Consider the following 21,693-nt stretch of genomic DNA (forward strand, 5'->3'; position numbering starts at 1 on the left):
TCTCTCTCTCTCTCTCTCTCTCTCTCTCTCTCTCTCTCTCTCTCTCTCTCTGTTCCTCAATGTGAAGGTACTGTTAATAATTCAGTGGCTTTCAGATGTACCAAGTCTTAAAGAAAGGTTTGAGAAAAAAATTGTTTTAGATAGAAGTGATCAAAATGAGTATAATAAGGAATGATAGTGACTGTGAATATTCCCTGATGACCTATAATCCAGAAAAATATCATTATCCTACTGTGCTATTCTTTTCAACATGAATTTGAAAGCTGCCTTACATCTTGTGCCTTACAGAATTGTTAATCTGAAGACTTGCTGACGTCATTGAACTGTGATGTTCAGCTGGATTTTTAACTGAAATACTTCTCAGACTGTGAGACGTTGTGATGTGATGTTTGCTGGTGACACATGTGAAGCTTCTGAACTCCCTGACTCCCATGAAGGGGAAACTTATCCTTATAGCTATCTCAAGTCCAAAGAGCCCAAAGGAAAAGGTGGGCTTCCTTGTGAGTCACTACTTACTATGAGCTGTGTTAAGATCAATAAAATAATGCAAGAATATCTAAGAGTCAATACCATGAAAAGGCCCAATAAAGAAAGGGAAAGGCAATGAATGAAACTGTATCTACACTAAAAAAATTCCTTCCTTCCTTCCTTCCTTCCTTCCTTCCTTCCTTCCTTCCTTCTTTCTTTCTTTCTTTCTTTCTTTCTTTCTTTCTTTCTTTCTTTCTTTCTTGCCTTCTTTTCTTCCTTTCATTTAGTTTTCTCTTTCTGTGTTTTTCAGAGGGTTATTTTTGAACTAGGGACTGAACCCAGTACTCTTAGTTACATCCCCAGTCCTTTTCTTTATCTTTCATTGTTACAGAGGCTCTAATTATGGAACTAACTGGCCCAGACTGGGCCAAAACATGAAGTCTACTTAGATCAGCCAACCAGAGCACTGGGATTACAGTGCCATGTGCTATTACACCCAGAAAATTTATGCATTGTTGATCTATTATTATTTTCCTGCCTTGAGTTTAGTGTACAGGAATTATCACTATCTTTTTTGTTTAATTTAGAATGAAAATATGATATATAAATAATGTACAAAAATAGTACTATTTTCCAATAGTATATTATACCTTTCTTTTAAAGCATTTTAAACCAAGAATAGCACACGTTTTATTCCTACAAGAATTGAAAATTTTCCTCAGTCTTTAATCCTCAGTAGCCTTTTGTATGTGTAGTAGTCTTATTTTAATTGTAAAGAAAATCCCACAACTTTTTTTCTAAAGCTGTTGATTTTTCAACATGAAAAAAGAAGTTGAAAGTGGCAATAAGCAATCACCAGTTTTCCCTCCATTTTCAAGCTAAGCACACAGATCCACTGTAACTTAAATGGCAGGACTTCGTATCTGTGCGTAGAATCAGTAAATCAAGATGCATGTGGCACCAGTTGCAAAAATTATTTGCTTTTGTATAGAAAAATTCAATTATTACCATGGATAAAATTATAATTTATTTCTACTTGGGAAATATTAATACCCTTTGTCTTTGGTCACCTTTTTAGTCCCTTCATCTTTCATCCCCAGCTCTCACCAGAAAAGTAGAGGCTACAATAAAATGAAAGAATAGTCATGTGTACAGGGGAGGAGGAGTATGGGAAAGGTGTGGACAAGAACTGGAATCTGAGACATGGTAGTACATACCATAATCCCAGCACTCTGGAAGGCCAAGGCAGGAGGACAGCAAGTTGAAAGCTAGCCTGGGCAATTGAGTGAGACCCTGTCTCAAAAAAAAGAAAGAAGAAAGAAAGAAAGAAGAAAGAAAGAAAGAAAGAAAGAAAGAAAGAAAGAAAGAAAGAAAGAAAGAAAGAAGAAAGAAAGAAAAAAGAAAAAAAGAAAAAAAAAAGCCGAGGGCATAGCTTGGTGTACATATCCAGTACTAAATAGAAACACTAGAATTGCAAAAGCAGGGTTGCCTGGGTGGGACAGTCCAGTCTGTTAGGAACCTGACCTGCACAGGAGAGGCCAAATAGAAAATGGGCTGATGCTTAGGCTGGGGAATCAATGAGAAGACACTGGCATGCAGGTGTCTCCCACTCCTTTGATCTCCCCAGACCCTATACTTGCAGTACATGACTTTCATCACTCTGCTTCACTCACACAGGATGTGTACGGCCGTAAGCAGGCACCTAGCAACACCTAGCATAGACATCTAGCAGTCTACCACCAGAAGCAGGCAGCCAGCAGCAGCTCTCAGGGTCTGAAATGTCAAACTCTGAGCAGTCTTGGGGAAGATGTGTTTTTTGTAACAAGCAATGTGAGCACAGGCTGGTTAGGAGTTTGTGTCCTGTCATTGTCACACACTACAGACTCTGCCACCCTATTAGGCAGAATTACTCTTTCCCAGAGAAACTCTTCCAGGAGTTGCCCGAGGCATCTGGTTTTAGGCTGCTGAACTCAGATCTAGAAAAATATCCCTGTGTGGGCTGAACTCAGACTTCCTGAAGAATAATACTCTCTGTGCAGTGTGTCACAACCAAGTGAGAACCACACCATGTGGTTTGGTGTGTGCTACTTTCCAAAAAGAAGAAAGCTTTACCAAAGCTCTCAAATGGTAGAGTTGGTTTTATCTCCAGAAAAAAGAGCTGCAGAAATGTTAAAGTTCCCATTGTAGCAGAGTTCCATCACTCTGCTTGAGGCTTCCCCTGTCCATCCCACTGCTTGAATATACAGTGAGTGTTGCAAATGGCTCTCTTCCATCTTTTTCTTCAGGTTCCGATTATGTGATGACTGGTGCCTACCAATATGGATGCTGAGATTTAAATACAGAAGGCCATTTCATTTTTTTAGTAGGACAGTTATAATAATTAATACATTGCATATTTTTGTCTTCATAGTAGTTATTCATAGTACAAGATGCAGACATGATATCCTAGCCAAACACTATTAGTACAAATCTTCCTTCTCATTGAATTAAAAGAAAGTAGCTGTATAGCTGTCTTAACTATTTTGGGAATTTAAGAGTTTGATTGATTATAGATTTTAAATCTATCTCAGAGTCTGTGGATTGGTGGTATTGCTTTCTGTATTTCCACTATGCTCTTATCTCTCTCCATGTAAGCTGTGAATGCTATGTGGCAAGGGTCTAGGTGGAAAGAGGCAGTGTGGATTGGTGGTTATGCTCTCACACTGCAGAGACAGACTTTTTGTGGCCAAAGCTCAGCTTTGCCACCTGCTGTGTATGTTGACAGTGACCTAGGGGACCTCCAAATGATATAGGGGAACAAATGAAACTCCTGACCTGAAAAGTACCTGGGAAGAGTTCATGTTCTCTAAAACAGAAGAATGAAAGCTTCTGTCAGAGACAGAGACAGAAGGGGGGCCCCAGCAGTTTGCCTGCAGGAAGCTGTCTCTTCCAGAGATTTTATAGAGGAAACCCATGCAGTGAGGTGAGTCTAAGGTGGTGGAGAACGTGGGGACTTGCTTAGGTGGGCATGAGGTGGGACTAACTATGGTCAGCCAATGAGATAAGGAACACTACTGTTCAAGTAAAATTGATTAAATCCAGTACCAAATGGGGAAGTGAGTCACGTAGCAAGTGGGCATGAATGTGGGACAGGGTTTCTTTCTTTCTTTTTTTTTTTTTTTTTTAGAATGCAATTTTTTTTATTCACCAATAAACTAAAAGCCTATTTATGGGTGTTTCTTCCTCACATATACTTCATTTGTTTTAGGAAAAAGCAAAGCCTTATAAGTGGCAACCACCTAGTTCTCAGACTCTGATCCATCTTCATCTTGACTAATCTGGAAGTATTGGAGTTCGTAAGTCTCTTTGTCAGATGCAACCACGCGAAGCCAGTCACGAAGATTATTCTTTTTAAGATACTTCTTGGTAAGATATTTCAAATACCTTTTTGAGAACTGTTTCTCGGAAACGACTGTGATCTTATTCTTGAAACGTTCAATGTGAACAACATTCCCAAGGTTTCCAGTTTTTCCATTGACTTTAACCTTCTCCCTCAGAAACTGTTCAAAATTTCCAGAATCAAAAATTCCATCTTCTATTGGATGGGTTTCTTTCTATTGCAAGTTGGGTTAGTGACTCATTTGGGCTCTTTTAAGGTGGTTGATACCTATTTAGAATATCAGTCCCTGATGCCCCTCCCTAAGGAAGTATGTAGCTGTATGTTTCCTCTTTTGTCTTGAGGTCTGGTCCATACAGGAGTATCTGTCTCTTCCAAGTTGCAAAGTCACCTTGTCTTCCATATTGTCTCTTTAAGGGCCTGGCCCTGTCTGATTGTCTATAATATTTCTATCTAATTCAGCTGCCTATAACATTCACCCCTCTGAAGAAGTAACCTGAACTGCCATGAGGGAAACGTGGGTGATAACTGCTCTGGCTTCTTCAGTCTGAAAGTGTTGTAGTTTTTGACTGGCAGCCCAAGATACTCTCCAGTCTAAAGGCTCTCAATAAACACCAGGCATTTTTATCTTGGGTAGGGGTGTAAGTTTGAATCTGGAGGTGACAAAACCAAAGAAATAATTAAACACGCATGGGTCAAATAATAACAGGATAATTATGAATATCGTCAAAGATTTGTATCAAGTAGACAGTAATGTCTTCCCATAAAAAAATTAAAGATAGCGTCCAGGAGACCTCAGCATTTTATATACCATTGATTTTATATCTAATATTTTGAACAGCTGTTGCAACATTAGCAGAAGGATCTGGGATATAATGATCTTTCATAATTTTTAATTATAAAATGACTAGTTAGAACTTTTTGTAGGTACATTAGCAGAGATCTCTTAAACATGGGATTTAATCCCTTATTTTTAATCTTGCATGGCCATTGAGTATTGTCTCAAACAAACTGTTCAGCTCTATTTCTACTGGGGTCACATGAATTACCAGACCTAGGGAAAACAGTGAGAACTCTCCAGGTGGCAACTGGGGCTACTGGCTGGGCAACTACTGATGTCTGCATGAGCATTTATTAAAAGTTTAACAGACTTTCTCCTTATCTTGGCAGTTAACACAGGTTCCCCTCTCAGGTTAAAAGGGGATGACCCATGACCACCTCAATCTGAAATTTCCTCTGGTTCCATCATGAAGACTTTTTTCCCTTCTCTAGAAGCTTTGGACATTTTTGCTTGAAATGTCTTTTCTCTATGACTGGATCCAGGGAAGCTTTACCTTTTTCCCCTGTTTCCTGACTGGCCTTCATTCCTGTATACTGCTAGTAACACTATTCCCATTTTCTGTCTATCATTTCATTGTGTATCTTTTCTACTATGAAACACCTCAACTCAAATTCAATCCTGCAAACCCCTCTAACTTCTGCAGCTTGTGTCAGATATCTGGGGCTCACCAAGCAAGATACAACTTTTTGGTTTTAAGGCCTCATGCAGGCATCCCTGTCCAGTGAATGTGAGGGCAACTTCCCTGTAGAGGATTTCTAGATATATGACAGGAATGCCTGAGAAGGCTCAGCTCACTTGGGCTGTATGAATTGGACAGTTAAGGCCTTAATATATCTCTATAGATAAATTTTGGTGGATCCCAGTAAAAGGAATCCTAAAGTAATCTAGCATATTTGCTATATTCTTTACCTGTATGATCACTTGGGTTTTGATATCTTCTAGGAAAGAACAAATTTTCTGAGAGATTAGAACATGTTTAATCAAAGCATGAGCATTTGAACTAACAGGTAAATTTATAAATTTTGGGGGCATAGCAATTGTAACTCAATAGCTCTTAGACCTCTTAATTTATGGAGTCTGAGAATTTGCTCTAAGTCCCTCTAGCTTTAGTTAAGAGGTCCTACCTCTATTTACTATCAACATGAAATACCTGAGTTACATCAGAAATCAATCCGATGAACTTATACACTTCTCATGAAATACATGGCATTCAATCAGATTAAACCAATGTCCCATTCAATGTATTAGTTATTGTAAGCAAGGGGTACTGCTGAAGGAATTTTTTCTCTTAACACTGAGGCTGAGTTTTATGTCACAAATATAAGGCCTGGCTCTATATATAGGCCCAAAGCTATTAGACATCTTTGAGCCAGTGTCTTTAGAACTTTATGGAAAAAAAAAGAACTTTATGCTGACAGGATTTAATCTGTTCTTGGGTATCTGTTTTAACTAGTGAAATACTTTTTAAGTCTTATACATAAACAACATATATATTACATTTGTAAAAAATCAATCTCAGCAACATTTTGATTAGTAAGCAACCTGAATATGTACTGCAGTATCTCAGTTATAGATAAAGCAACTTGGCTTCTAAAGTCTGTTGTTACTGTGGTATGATGACTGGAAGGAAGGTCAGGGTTGAAGAAAGACAAAGAGACCTGTGCCAATGTCCAGCAATAGGCTCGGTTTTGCTTTTGTCATGATTACTCAGGGCTCCTCCATGGAGATGACAGGTAGAGATGTCAGTCTGGCCAGAGGGAGGAGACAGTTCCAGGGCCCTTCAGTCCTACTGGACCATCTGGGAAACTGAGTCTGAGCTCTGGGACCTCCACCTCAGAGTGCAGTCTCACTTCCAGTAGCTGCGTTGGCAGTCAGAGCATGGCTTGTGGAGCCTCTTAAGACAGTCCCTCTTATTATGTCCTGGCTTCTGATAGCAGAAGCCGATGAACCTCATCATTGTTGAGCTCTTCTTGGAACTCAGAGAATCAGACTTAGCATCTGTTCTGAGGCCATAACAAAAGCAGCTATTTTTTATCTCTTTGCTTTCTCTCCTTAGTTTTCTCCCAGTCTTGATTATAGGACACTAAGAAACCATTTTTACTAAAGTATCCAGTTGTATAAACTGAAATTTATCTTTTATAACTTGTGTCTAATATCTGGAGCTGATTGCTTAATGAATTTATATGTAAGAATAATCTGTCCCTTTATTGAACATTCTAACAAAGCTGAGGCAGTATTCACCTTTCTTCTAGTAAATAGCTAAAATTTAAAATAACTAGAAGGCTTAGTTCTAGTTCTTAGACTTTCAAGAATGCACACTTGAAAGAAAATGTCTTTAGTTTTCCTTCCTGGCTATTAGGCCAGCAAGGGTCTGACTATTTGGGCTTCAGTGGGAACAGGTAGTTCCACTGGTTGTATATCTCTTGGCTCTTTATAACAATATGATATTTATCTCAAAATATAATAGCAGCTTGTTATGATGTCTTTTACTAGAAGTTAAAGCTTGGTTTAAGATTAATATTATATCATTCCAATCTGGTTCATAAGTTTAAGTCCTCTTAAGACATCAATGTGCTTATCAGTGTCATCTAAACTTTTTCCAAGATCTGTCTTTACCCATTGTAGGTCATAGACAAAAAGGCTCATGAACTCTGGAAATTCTAAATTGCCTGTTGATTTCTTTAAAGATACCATTCTTGAAGAACTTGCATAAATTCAGCTAAGGGAGGGTGTATCCTTGTAGAGACCTGGAATTTAGCTGTTCTAGAGACCATCCTTTAGAAAGACAAATATGGGAAACCTTCCTTTCAGTAATGGAGGGCAAGGCTATGATTAAGACTGTCTGGTCCTTAGGCTCCAAAGGTTAGGGAGGAGCAGCCTTAGGCTCTGGGATAGTGAATGCCTCAGGCGCCTGAACTGCCTGGTTCTCCTGTAACTCACATCTACATTTCAAAACTAGATAAAAATGACTTTCTTAATGCAAACCAAATCTAGACATAAGACATTTTTTGCCACCTTGATTTTTACAGTATCGTTCTCATTGTAAAACAGTGTCATAATTGATACTTGCCTATGCATTCCATTTTGGCTCTGTGTGTATATAGGCTATGCACACATGCAGAAAAAATATTAAACAGTAGTTTTTCAGTGTGCATGGATCAAATGTCTTCCAGTGCCTAATGATGCACTCTAAAGGAGTAAGAGACTTTGACTCCGAGAGTCCCATAATCTGGAATGCAAAAAGAGAGAGTTCTGCATGTCTCCACCTCACCTCTAATTGATTCCCCCTCAAGATGTCCCATTAGTAGACCACCCCAGAGCAGGTAGATGCTCTTGGAGAGTGGGGAGACAAGATCAGATCAGCCTATCCACCCTCAAACTTGCATGCAATTTTGTCTCCCGAGAATCTCACAAACCGTAAATCGTGCGCCTACTCTTATTGAATATTTGTAAATATGTTACAATTGGTCTGCCTATGGTAATGTCTACATAAGGAAGCATCACGATTGTATAAAATAGTGTGTTGGAAGAAGAGCGCTTTCTCTGCTGTACTGTACAAGAGATCACCTTTGGAGGTAGACAAAATAGACAATTTACTGGAGGAACTTTGCCTTGGGCCTTAGGGCAAATAAATCTCCAAGACACTAGTGTTCTTCCATCTGGTCACAAGGGCAGCCTTTCCCACAAGGAAATATTAATATTAGGCTATATTAAATCTTTGGTGCTCACAGGTAAAACTTACATTTATTATCTAGCCATCACATTTTATATATTGGTAAAAACACATTACTTTAAGGCTCACAAACACCTTTCTTAATCTTAGTTACATATAAGGCACAGGTGTGAATTATTCCCATAATAGCTGCTATAGAATGTAAACTATTTCAAGCTGCCTCAGCCTAATTTGTGTAGTAGTAGCTTATTAAAGGATTCTACTTAAAAGCTTAGGTATAATTCCAAGTTTACTAGGAGAAAGAGAGAAAAAATACAATAAGTAAGTGGAGATATTTCATTGGTCAGGAGCCACTTTCCACCAAGCACCTTTAGGTATCTCCCAGAGTAGCCCTGGCCATGACCCCATAGATGTTTCAGTTTCTATTGACCCATACAACCAGAGATCATTCTCTGGAAAGGAATTGAGCTGTCTCTCTGGTCACGATTGCATCAACCATTGGCTTCAACCAAGATTGAACAAAGAAGGGCTGGGGAAACCCATGATTCAAAGAGTGGCAGCTGCTCTAAGAGCATTTACTAGATGTCAGAGTAACTACTGTTTGTCCAAATTCTATAAGGAATTGCTAAAAGCCTGAACAAGATTACCTAGCACCTTATAGTAAAGGTTTTAAAGTCTGAAGCTCTTATGTACCTAAACAATTAGGCCAAGGGGAAAATGTTGAGATCCTCCCTTATACTACATGTATTTTGGTCCCATGAGTGTGATGCTTTTGGAGATAGCTCCTTCTGATGTCATCCAGAAGTTGGCTCTCTCCACTGTGTCTCAGGCTTAGCTTTCTGAAGGAGACATTTCCAAAACTCTAAGCCAGGACATGGCTTTTATATGTGTCCTCCTGGAAGGGCATGGTATTTTTTTGTCTCAACTGACCCAGAGATGGGGTATATGTCCTTTTTCTAAAATGACTTCCCTATCTTCAGCCTTAACAATTCTCTTTTTCTAAGAGCTTCACTTAGTTGGAGCAATTTATATCATTTTCCTAACTTTACATGTCTCTAAAAAGGAAAGTAGAAAGAAGTTGGAAAATTAGTACTAAGGTCAAAGAAAGGACACTGAAACAGAGCAGGCCTGACAATTTCTCTAGCATGTAGAGGGGGAATCACAGCCAGTCTGTCCCAGTGAAACCCATCCTTCAAGTCTTTAAGAATGGTTGCTGACCTAATGTCATTTAATTGGCAAAAGGAATGTCATGTTTTATATACAGGCATGTAGATTTTCTAAGTTTGAGCTAGGATTTAAAAGTCCCATTTTACAGAAGTTTACATAAAGTCTACTAGGAGGCTTACTGATGTTACTCTCTCTAGTACTATTGTCTAAAGTCAAGCAAGGAATATCAGGACATTTAGTAACTAGTTCAAACACAACAGATAAAAGTATAAAACAGTCATAAAATGTCCCATTAGAGAAATATTGTAAACTTGCAACATTTCCATGTAGATTTACCAACAACATTTTCATCATATTTTAACAAAGCCATATAAGAGGCAAAGCATAAGCAATTTTAAGCAACATTAACCAAACTGTGAGACAAAACCGTATGATGTAAAACATGAACAATTATGAGCAATGAGCAAAGACATATCAACATTTGAAGTATAAAAAATTGTTACCTAAGCAAGTCCCAATCCAGAATCTATGAAATAAAAGCAAACTCCTACCTCCAGTCAATGATTTCAGTGGAAACCTCCAAATGATATAGGGGACCTCCAAATGATATAGGGGAACAAGTGAAACTCTCAACTTCAAAGGTACCCGGGACAAATTTGTGTTCTCTAAAACTGAAGAATGAATTTTAGAAACAAAAGGAGATTAAGAGTAGAATACATTGATTGGGGGAAAGAAAGCTTCTGTCTGAGAGAGGGACAGAAAGGGGTCCCAAGCAGGTTGTCCCCCCAAAATATTTCTTCTTTCATGGCTGTTTCCAGTCAATGATGGAACTTGAAAAAGCATAATAAATATATTTCCATAGTCAATAGAAATATGTCCAATATTAGAAAAGGATTATTAAGCTAATTTCACTAAAAATCTCAGGGGTAACAGGAGGAATTTTATTTCATTTTTCAAGGAGTAATCCACCCCATTGTTTTAAACTGTGACACAGGACATGAAATTTAGACAGTAAGGCAACCCAAAGAAAAACTTAAATAAAAGTAAAGAGTGCTTTAAGTTATACCCTAAATATGGGGAAGATTTAATTTTACTTTAAACTTCAAGAACATGTAAAAATATTGCTATAATTTGTCCCTAGCTTTCACTAATATTCTGCAATCTGCTTCTCATTTTAACTTTCCTCATAGAAACGGCCCTTACCTCTCTATCAAAAGAGATCATTGTACAAATTATAATGGGAGCTAATAAAAAAAATGGCTTCATGGAGTGTAGATTATTCTTCAGAGAAGTGAACCTAGTAGTTGAGGATGAACCATTTAAGCTTATAAATGAAATTTAAATTGCAAATGTAAACTATCAGAAGGAAACACCTGTATAGTTTCAATCAGGCTTCCACTGATTTTTAACCAAATCAATAAATTGTAGCAGGACAATGAATTTGCAACACACAATCAAAACAAATAAGCACTATCTTCTTATTATCATAAAAGCAATAAAAAGGCTTGCACAGCATTCTTCCCTTAATTTGTCTTTCACTCTGCACCATAAAGATAACAAAGTGCTGCATTTCCAAAGAACATATTGTTTTACTCTGTATGTTTTTCATCACTGAAGTCTGGAGAGTATTGTTTTTTAATTTGCTGATGGAATCCATCAATTAGAATTAGTCTAAATGGTGTGGGAGGATAATGACAGTGGGTAGGAAAAAGTAAAGCAATGTGTAGCATGAATTAATGGGCCTTTTATGGGATTTCTCATTGGATTCATAGATGAGCTGATCTGATGCGTAAATAACTTATGAGTATGTCAAAGCTTGGGAAGGCGAATATGGTTAAAGTAACCTGATTAGAGATGCTCATATAAGAGAGACAAAAAAAAATCTCAGTGATTAACTGTCATTAAAAATGTATATATTTATATCATTTCTAAAAGAGCTTTTGTTGTCCTTGGATTTATGATCTCAGTGTCAGCTGAACAAAGGTTATTTCTGCCTGCCAGGCATGGTACATAGTTTAAGGACTTTCACTGATGCAAACTTTATGTGTTATCTTGATTCCTCCATCAGAATAAACTTTACTTTTTCTTACATATTTCTGGCTGTGAGATTCTGGTTATGCAGTTGGATGATAGTGGCTCAGGAACAAAGGTCCCCTATTGATTAAGTTCTGATTGAAAGTGCTTTTTGCCATACCTAGAATCATAGGGTTGTGATGCTCATTGAAATGTGCAATGGGTCTAATTCTAATGTGGCTCTGTAAATTGGAAATCATACAGGTCTCCCTAGTGTAGCATTGGCAGAGGAACTCATCACCAAATTTAAACTATTTTCTCACTGGTCTATGCCTTGAACTAGAAAATTCATTTATAACAAAGAATGTAATTCTTTCCTAAGAATAGAAATGGCACACAAAAGTGGAAAATTCTAAAACACCTTGGTGTTTAAACTACGAGACATGACTTATAATAAATATATTGTTATTGTTAGGCAAAATAAGGAAACAGTTTTGTAGACGGCTAAGATAAAAAATGGAACAGGTAACCTGCAGTGTTTATGTCTCAGAGTGCCCAATCTAATATAAAATAGCCTTATCTATATACATTTTCAGTCTGACTAAGTTATACAGCAAGACTGCAAATGAAAAAAAGGACCAGTTTGAAGAATCTCTTCTCCTGACACTCTCTCTCTGCCTATATATAATGCCAACAATGCTCCTCTTCATTTCCTACGTGCCTTAAAACAGATCTTCTCTGGATAACAAATAATTCTTACTTTCTGATGGGAAAAGATTATTTATAAATGCAAATGAAATTAATACATGATGACATTTAACAAATAGATCATCACTTTGTGTTTCATGTACAATGCCATTTGTGTTTAAAATATGCTATGAATTACATTATTATTTTACAAATAATAGTGATGTTCCAAATATTTTAAACTCACTAAAAGAAAAAAAGTTTTATCTCAACCAAGTATGGCAGTAATCAAATCAGTAAGATTGAATGAAGGCAGCTAATTTAACATATAACCCTTTATGCCATCCACTGTGAGTCTAGGATTTTAAAATAATGTTTAAGTTCAGTTTGCTTGTAGTTTATATTTAATTCATAGATGTAAACAAAATATGTAAGTTTATGGTAATTTGAATATTTTCCTCATGAATGATTCTTTAGGCTTTAAATGAGAGAAAATGAATACAAATTCAGCTGTTTTGTAATTAAAATAAATGCTTCGCTTTCATGTTATTTTATTGTTGAGTAAATAAATGCCTAATATACCATAAAGACAAGCAATTTAACTGTAATTATTGTTTTGAGACATAGTTCACAAACGACGAAGTCTGAGCAACATGGTTGCACCTCTCAAGTATTCCTCGCAGAATGCGAGCGCACCGCTCACCAGTGCTCCGAGGACTGGATGATGCTGAGCCTACTGTGGTCCAGGGGCCTTCCTAAGACATGCGCCTGCATCCTGAAGACAAAGAGAAAGCGCACCATGCGCAAGCACTGGAAACCATAAGAAACTCCAGCGCGTGGGCTCCGGGGTCATCAGGACTTTGAGAGTTAAACAACGCAGAGAAATCTGCTTGAAATGGTGAGCAAACAATGGAGGAAGTGAGTGCTGGGAAAGGAGTAGAGCTCTGTGCAGATTTCGACTTTTTCAAAATATGTTGGGGAGAAACTAGAGGTTTTAGGTAAGCCTGCTATGAGTGGGCAGAATGGGGTGGTATTCAATAGTTATCAGAGTTACAAGAGATCCAATGGAGAGCAAGTTTTGATGACAATGGAGAGTATAAAAGAACCATTTAACGTAGAAAGGCTGAGAGTAATATATAGATGGTTAATATTTGGTTCAAAAATGCTACTATAGCAACAAACCTTATAGATGACAGTATGTGAGCATCTGTTCACAGTGCCTTCCATACATTGATTGGTTTTTAATAGTCATATGAGTTGCATTCATCTCTGCATTACATGTTAAAAATTAAGTGAAGCACACAAATGTTAAGGAATTTACTAAAGTTCACAAGTTTAGAATGCGATGGAGGGGTCGGTCGGGGAGATGGCTCAGTAGAATAAGCGCTTCCCTGGCAAGCGCAAGGGTCTGAGTTCAATACAAGATTCTGAAAAAAAAAAAGTGATGTAACAAGAAATTGAACTTCGAAGGCTTAGTTTCATAATTTTATGTATGAAATTGAAATCATAATTTTAGTAAGTTATTTTAGCAAATTATTTTTCCCATAGCTGTTAAAATTTATTGCGAGGCAAGGATTAGCTTTCCATTATCATGCACACAGCTACTTATTTTACATTTCTATATTTGAGGCATTACGCTACTCAGTCCACCTGGAGAAGAAGGATTTTGACATTGTCTTTGCACCACCAAAAACATGACCAAAATTTGGGAACAAATAATATGAGTAAGTACTATTAAGTACTATATTAAATGTTATTAATTAACAAGTTGAACATTCAGTAAGGTGATATAAGAAGTGCTACAATTATATATGTGTGTGTAAATATATATAAATACAAGTACATATTTTATTTATGTGCTATATATCAGGTATAGATGATTCAAATTATAAATTAAGTATTTCTTTTACAGTGCTTTTTCTCTTACTTTAAAATAAAAAATTAAATACTTTTTATGCTTTGTTTATTTTACTTAAAGACATTTCTTACAATAGAAAAGTCTTTTTTTTTTTTTTTTTTTTTTTTTTTTTGCAGAACCGGGGATTGAACTCAGGCCCTTGTGCTTGCCAGGGAAGCATTTATTCCAATGAGCCATCTCCACAGCCCCATAAAGTATTGATTTTAGATATGAGAAAATTTTCAAAGTAGTATTAAGGCAGGCATGATTGTGTTCACCCATAGTCCAAGCACTTGGGAGGCTGATGCAGGAAGATTTCTATGAGTTCAAGGCTAGCCTGGGCTACATAGTAAGCTCAGGATTGTCTAAATTACATGCTGAGGTTCTCTCTCAAAGCAAAATAATAAAAAAAATTAATTATTTACCTAAACCTTTGAAGGAACAATAGTTAAATTTTAAAGAAAGGTAAGAAGTAAAGGGGATGTTATTTTATGCATGTAGAACACTTACTTGGAATTTGGAAATAATTTGTAAGCTGAAAATATGTCTGTCTTTATGTAATTTTACCTGCATGTATTAATTATATATGAACATATATGTTTGCATCTTCATATAAATTCAGTTAGTGTATATATAAATATACACATCCATGATAATATATACAGTAGAAGATATATTACTTAGAATAAATATTGACCATGAAGATATTCACTCTGTAATTTTCACAGTATTAAAAAAGATACAAACTATGTAAATATTCTTCAATGTGGACATCGGCCCAGAACTATGGTGGATGATACCATAAAATAACTCACAGAAATAAACTAGGTGAACTTTATTTGTGAATATCAATATGGAATAATCTCAAAAGAATGATAGTAAGTACAATCAGATTGCTAAAATATACAATACCTAATGAAAACTTTATTTACTATGAAAAAATTAAAAATAATACTGTGTGATATTGAATAATAAAGATATAGAGAGAAAAGTTGAAAAATGTATACATGAACTTCAGGATAATGGTTACTTCTAGGAAGGAAAAAATAATTGAGCTAACAGATTCACACATCCTTACATCATTTTGTTCCTTTACAAACAAAAAAATGCTAACATATTTCTCAGTTAATCTTCTCTTATTGCAGGGACAAATACTCAACACTCAAGATGAAGGAAAGGTTTGTTTAGCTCACAGTTACTAGAGGTTTCAGATACTCAGCTGGCCCCAAGGCAGTGGCCCATGGCAGAGAGAATCTGTTCACGACAATGGAAAACAGTGAAACAGCACACGTAAAAGAGAGGAGTAACAGCAACAATGGCAAAAGAGAGCAAGTCTATCTCTCTCACGTTACATTCAGACCATCCAGCCAAGGCTGGGTGTGGCATCATATCCACAGTGCCAGGAGTACTCAGACCCCAGATTCCAGCCTTGGATCATGAATTAATCACAAACTGTAGCACTGCATCTCAATGACTATTTGAGGCTTTGGGGGACAAATACACACAAACCACAACATATATTAAAATGGCTGTGGACACTTATTACAAACATGTATTATGTGCTTAAACACATTACAAATAAAATGATTCTACTGATTCAAAATATAATGAAAATGTCAACTTGATAACTCAACAAATGTGTTGAAAGGGTTAGCAATATGCCTAATATTGTGTATTTTTTTGATCACTGCAAAATTTACTTTTTCTCTTTCAGTGTAATACATGTTTGCTATTTAGGTGTGGATTTATAGATAGCCCGTGATTCAGAAAAGTCACACTAGAAATCATGTCCATTCTCTAGGTGACAGGTAATTTGTAAGGGATGTCAGACATGTTTTGAAAAACATTAACATAAAGTCAGTTATTCATATACTATTTACCCAGTCATAAAAGGCCACAATATCACAATTACATACACATATGAAGACTCCAAAATAGTGTGAAAATCCTGTTGAAAATATGGTAATTTTGTCATTGAAAAGTTCCATTTTCAGAGAAACAGTCTCTTGCATTTTTCTTCTGTGTAGGCCCTTAACTCTTCTACCTTTGTCAGTGCCAACTCCAACCAGGAAGTCTTTCTTCCCTCTGTCTTTTTATCCACCTCTGAAACAAGACAAATATAATCTCAAAACATGCTAATACTATACTGTCATTAAAATAAACACCCCTGATATTTAGAAAAGTTATTTTTATATTTATTTTTTATTTTACTTATTTTTTGACACAGGATATTTTTATATAACCCAAGATAGAAAGTCCTAGGCTTATAGAAACTAAAATTTAAAACCTAGATATAAATTTATATATCTAGAAAGCATCTTTTGGTTCACATGCATATGTGTATCTTCAAAGTGCTTTCCTTCGTCCTCTGTGTCCATTGGAAAGCAAGTACTGCTTATAACTTCAAAGAAAACAGCTAAAGACATTTAAATTTTTCTCACCTGTCACATGGTTCTAAATGAAAAATTAAAATGGAAAGAGTAACACAACTGAACAGTTAGATTGAATAAGTACTCACATAGTATTCATTTCAAAATAAAGGATCAAGTAAGAAATATAATTATAGGGTATAAGTAAAATTAAAACTCAAGTTTTAAAAATATTTGCATTGTGTATAACAAAATTAAGTTTTAAAACTAACTAGGTTGTGCTGATTTAAGAATATCATAACAAAATCAAGGACAATAACAGTGTTAAGTTTTATATGAAAACAAATTTGAAAATTATTAGGTGAGCAATATACAAACATACATGCATATATACATTCCAGCATCTATAATATCCTTTTCTACATTTGAAAGAAAAATATTTTTATGTTTATAAACTTTTCTTATTACATGTTAGTAATGCATAGTGATTGCATTTAACATAGCAGTTGGTACATTCTATAGCACATTCAAATTTGGTTTTTTGTCCCTTTCCCTCCTCCTTTTTCCTAGCTTCTCCCCTTTATTATTCCATTTTCCATTTGAGAAATATTTCCCTATTCCCTGTTTTCTCTATTTTGCTATTTGCATATAATTCGGCTTTCTTAGATCGGAGAAATCATGTAATCCTTAAGATTGTGTGCCGGATTTATTTCAGTTAATATTACGGTCTCAGGGTGGACCCATTTACCTGTGAATGGCTCAAGTTTTCCTTAGGTAGTTATTTGTCATAGTTTATTTTACAGTCTCATGGATAGATACAAATCATAATTAACTTCCCACTCATGGTTGAACAATAGAATAAGTGAAAAAACAGAATTAAAATGAAGCTAATATATGTGTAGCTGAAGTATATATTATATATGTATGTATTTAAATTCTTACAAAGCAATTTTTGAGAAATGATACCATTAAAAGTTATAGAAAATAACTTGAAGATAATTTAATATTTGTATTGTTATTATTTAAAATGTAGGATACATTTATACTGCTTTTCTGTGGTTAATCTCATCTGTTTGTTTTGCTTTGTGTTCATTTTCTAGCTTTTTCGTATTAAAAATGATGTGTGAAGAGGCATTACTTCCTTCCTCTTGTCTGGCAGCTAATGTACAGGTAGAACACTTAGATTGGCACATTTCTCTTTCCTCCCCTTGTTCTCATTAGCAGGGAGTCTTAATCTCCTCTTCCTCTCGCTTTCTGAATAATCAACACTGTATCACTCTCCCAGTGGGATCTAAACAAAGACTGAGCAGAAAATTAGGATCACAACTAAGTTAGCTTAAGCACAAGGTCATAATGATGAAAAATCAGAATAATGTACAAAGAGGCATTCTAAATTCACTTTGATGCTTGCTTGTGTGTGGTATTTGTGTTACAATTTTCATGAATCCAGTACATTTCAATTGAAATCTATAAAAATATGGTCTGTTATTTGCTCAGCAAAAAAGCATATTGTTTTGCACTCTATAGGACCCCCAAAGTTGATTTCAGTCTTTATGAACCTAGTCAGTCCTATTCCTCACGAGCACATGGAGTCCTGCTGTGTCTATAAATGAACACATTTATGCGCAGAGAACTGCACTGAGTTGTTCTGAGTTATAAAATTGTGCCCCATTCTTTTTGCCTATATTCAGAGATGGGTACAATAACAGTACTGGGTAGGTGAGTTTTCTTCTCTATAATTATTCTGACATCCAAAGACCTAGAATATTCCAGTGTATCCATGTGACTGGAGAAATGAAATGCCTAATAATATTATGTAGGATAAACCTGGCTGGATGCCACGGAAAGTGAAGACAAGTGTTCAATTCTTTTACTATGCCTGTTAACTATCTTTATGGTCTGTGGCTGTTCTTCTTCATCCTATTAGATTCTACCTATCACTTATCACACATCTGCATAAAATCCAGATTGACCAAACAATGCATGTTAGGTGAAAGATAATCCCTCTGTGCCCAGATAGCTGAATGGTAGCTGAACTATGAGCCCTATATGAAGGCCCCACAGATTACTTTCAAATCCCAAGTTTGAAGACACCTAGAAGACTTGTTTTTTCAACATTTTAAGTAATTTTCTTAGTATTGTTTTTCTGTGAAAGATATTATACAGATTTGTGCATTACCTAAAAATGATTTAAAAAAATAATTTGCTAGAATATTCACTGTCAAGTTTTCTTTAAATCAGGCTTAGGATCTGTCTATTGTTAATAACATTATATAATCTCCCATACATTTATAGCAATTGTTTCTATCCAAGGTTAGTCTTCCTCTGGGGAAACTGGCAAAGTGCAGGGACATTTTTGTTGTTGTTGTCAGTGTTGTTGTCAAATTTGGGATTGGAGTGGTGCTTCTGACTCTGGAGAGGGATCCTGAGAGTATTTTACATTGTGAGAGACAAAGGCATGTCAGTTTCAAATGCCAATAAAGTTAAGATTGAGAAACTCTGATTGAGAGGTGGATGTTATCAGCCAGTATATAAGAAACAAAATTACTAGCTAATGTTATAAACTTAAGATTTAAAAGCTGTATGTGGCATGAAGTTTATCTAAAGGTGTTTTAGTACTCAGTTTCTTTTTCACTAAAGTCAACCAAAAATGATCTTCAGAAACATGTATTTTAAAATAGTTTTTAGTCCTTAAAGAAATGTTAGTATTCTCAAAAATCTTATATTTCTATTTTAGCTAGTACATCTCTAGAATTGACTCCAATTTTCCACAAAATATACAATAAGATTAACATTAATAGTATAGCTTATTGGTGTTTGTTTCTTAATCATAAAAAGCTAAATATAGAACTATAATTTCAATTTGCATAAATGTTTTTAAATAAGAAAGCAGATTTTGTAGTTCACATTAAAAATGACTTTTCTGGAGCTGGGGAGATGGCTTAGTAGATAGAATAAGCACTTCCCTGGCAAGTGCAAGGGTCTGAGTTCAATCCCTGATTCCACAAAAAAAAAAATAAAATAAAATAAAATAAAAATTACTTTTCTTTTTGCTTCTACTGGTACATTAGAGCTTTTAAACTTGTATTCACATGTATGACTATGATACCCTTAGAAACACAAACCTTAAAATCATAAATGAAAGACATAAATCCCACCTTTGTCTTCAATATTTAACACCTTCATAAGTGTTTAAAGTTGTAATTTAAAGACATGAAAATGATGTAAGCCTAAAAGTTGTATCAGTACCAAGAAGAGAAATGATATTTTAAGCTTTATTTTTATATTGAACTTTGAGAAATCCATGTCAAGAACAGCAAGGAAATTTTCCTGCAAAATAATTCTTCTACAAAAGGTAACCTTAGTCACAGGTATTGTACTATTGTAGTTATGATGTTTTATATAAATTAATTCAATGAAGTTTATATAATATAAAAAGCTCTAATACAAAAATATAATATCTAAAATGATGCCCTTAAACAACTGTGTATTTGTATACATGCTAATCAATATGCACTTATCAAAGAATCTATTCATTGCTCTCAAAATAGAGCAAAATAGAATTGATTGTTAAGTGAAGTAGTGAAAGTAGTTGCTGGACTTCTAAGGAAAAAGGAGCTGTTTGAAAGTTCAATAGTCTCAATATCCCATTTGTAAATTTTGCTTTTTGCACTTAAATTGAGTTCTTTTAGTGTGTGATGCATAAATGCCATCTATTCTGGTCTGAAACTGATTCCAACACATCGAAGTTTTCCAAGGAGGGCATTTTAAATATAGCGACTACCTGATATTAGCCAAGGGCAGGGCAGCTGCTGTGGTTCATCTATGTGCCAGGCAAGAATGAGTGCCTGCTGCACTCTGCGGTATATGTACACTGTAGAATAAAAATGTTGAGCAGTTTTTAATTGTCACAAGCACTAGCAATTCTGGATAATGCCATTGATAAACTAATTTTCCCTAAGCAGCAAACCTCTCACTATTTATTAGTTGCCTCCCCATCCCCATAGAACACCGCTCATCAACAGATTCCTCAGAAAACATCAGATACTTTTACTATCTCCTTTTTTAGGTTAGATATCTAAAACTTTATCTTACTGTTTCAAAATAAATGATCAAGCATTTGATGACTCTGCTGACTCCTATTTTCCTTCTAGAAAGTGCAACACTCTCCATAACCCCTGTCATATCTAATGTGCCTTTTTCTGTGAAGCTCACACATGTAAACCTAAATGAATATCTACAATTAAGTGGATGAATCGTAATAAAGAATGGATAAATGAGTGAATGAATAAAACACAAGGCCCAATTTAAACATCCTTGAAAAATTTCAAGAATTGTGTATACATTTTGAAACCCTGAATCATAACTATCATTTCTAGAGGCATCTATACCAAACTAGATGATCCATTTTCAGCTAAGCTTTTATGTAGCTGAGACACTGACGTGGAATTGAACATGCAATGTACAAAGACAATAATGGTCTCTACATTTTTTTCTCTTAAACTGAAAGTGAAATAATTTAACTACACTCTCTTTTTCTATAGCATTAATGAAATAATTGAAATTAATTAGAAAGAATGTGTGAGAAACACTTCTGACATCAGAGGTTTGAAACTTTTTTTAACCAAAATCTTCTTACCTGTTCACTTAGTGCTGTTGCCTCTGTAACAGCTTCTTTGGTTAATTAAAACCAGCTCCATTTTCAGCATAGCAGGTTGGATGCCTCAGTTACAGTTCAGAGACACCTGATACTGTTTAACGTACTTTTTTATATAACTGTAAATACTGAGAGGTATGACATGTGAAAAAGTTAAAATTATGCTGTCCATATTGATATGGCTGTGTCCATCTCTCTGATAAAATGAAGATGATGATGATGATGATGATGATGATGATGATGATGATGATGATGATGATGATGATGATGTTTTTGCCCATAGAATCTTTCTATGCGTGGAAAATGATCACAGAACTTCTCAATATCACCTCACAGCAGTATTCACTGGGAAATATTTGAGAGAAACTTTGAGGCAACTTCTCTTCAAGTTTTATTAGTGAGAGTTGGGTTGTGCATCCATTCTAGGCCACTGTCCCCAAAGAATACTGTTGTCACTAGGACCGATCCAGATCACTCATTCTAAGTCAAATGAGTAACTTTCAGAAAAGCTAATAAATGTTTCATTCTCAAAGATAAGAAAAGAT

The 21,693-nt window shown here is 35.5% G+C and overlaps 1 protein-coding gene across 1 annotated transcript; it reads right to left on the reverse strand.

Annotated features, from left to right (window-relative positions):
• Positions 1–3,746: 3,746 nt before the first annotated feature.
• On the reverse strand, positions 3,747–7,379 carry LOC105742718 (60S ribosomal protein L22-like 1). Its single transcript, XM_012515539.1, has 2 exons — positions 7,302–7,379; positions 3,747–4,007 (listed from the first exon to the last, which is right to left on the reverse strand). Exons 1-2 carry the CDS (start codon positions 7,377–7,379, stop codon positions 3,747–3,749), a joined length of 339 nt encoding a protein of 112 aa, XP_012370993.1.
• Between the last annotated feature and the right edge of the window lie 14,314 nt (positions 7,380–21,693).

This window comes from Octodon degus, unplaced genomic scaffold (genome assembly GCF_000260255.1).
Source record: "Octodon degus isolate 3935 unplaced genomic scaffold, OctDeg1.0 scaffold00068, whole genome shotgun sequence".
Classification (NCBI taxonomy): Eukaryota; Metazoa; Chordata; class Mammalia; order Rodentia; family Octodontidae; genus Octodon; species Octodon degus.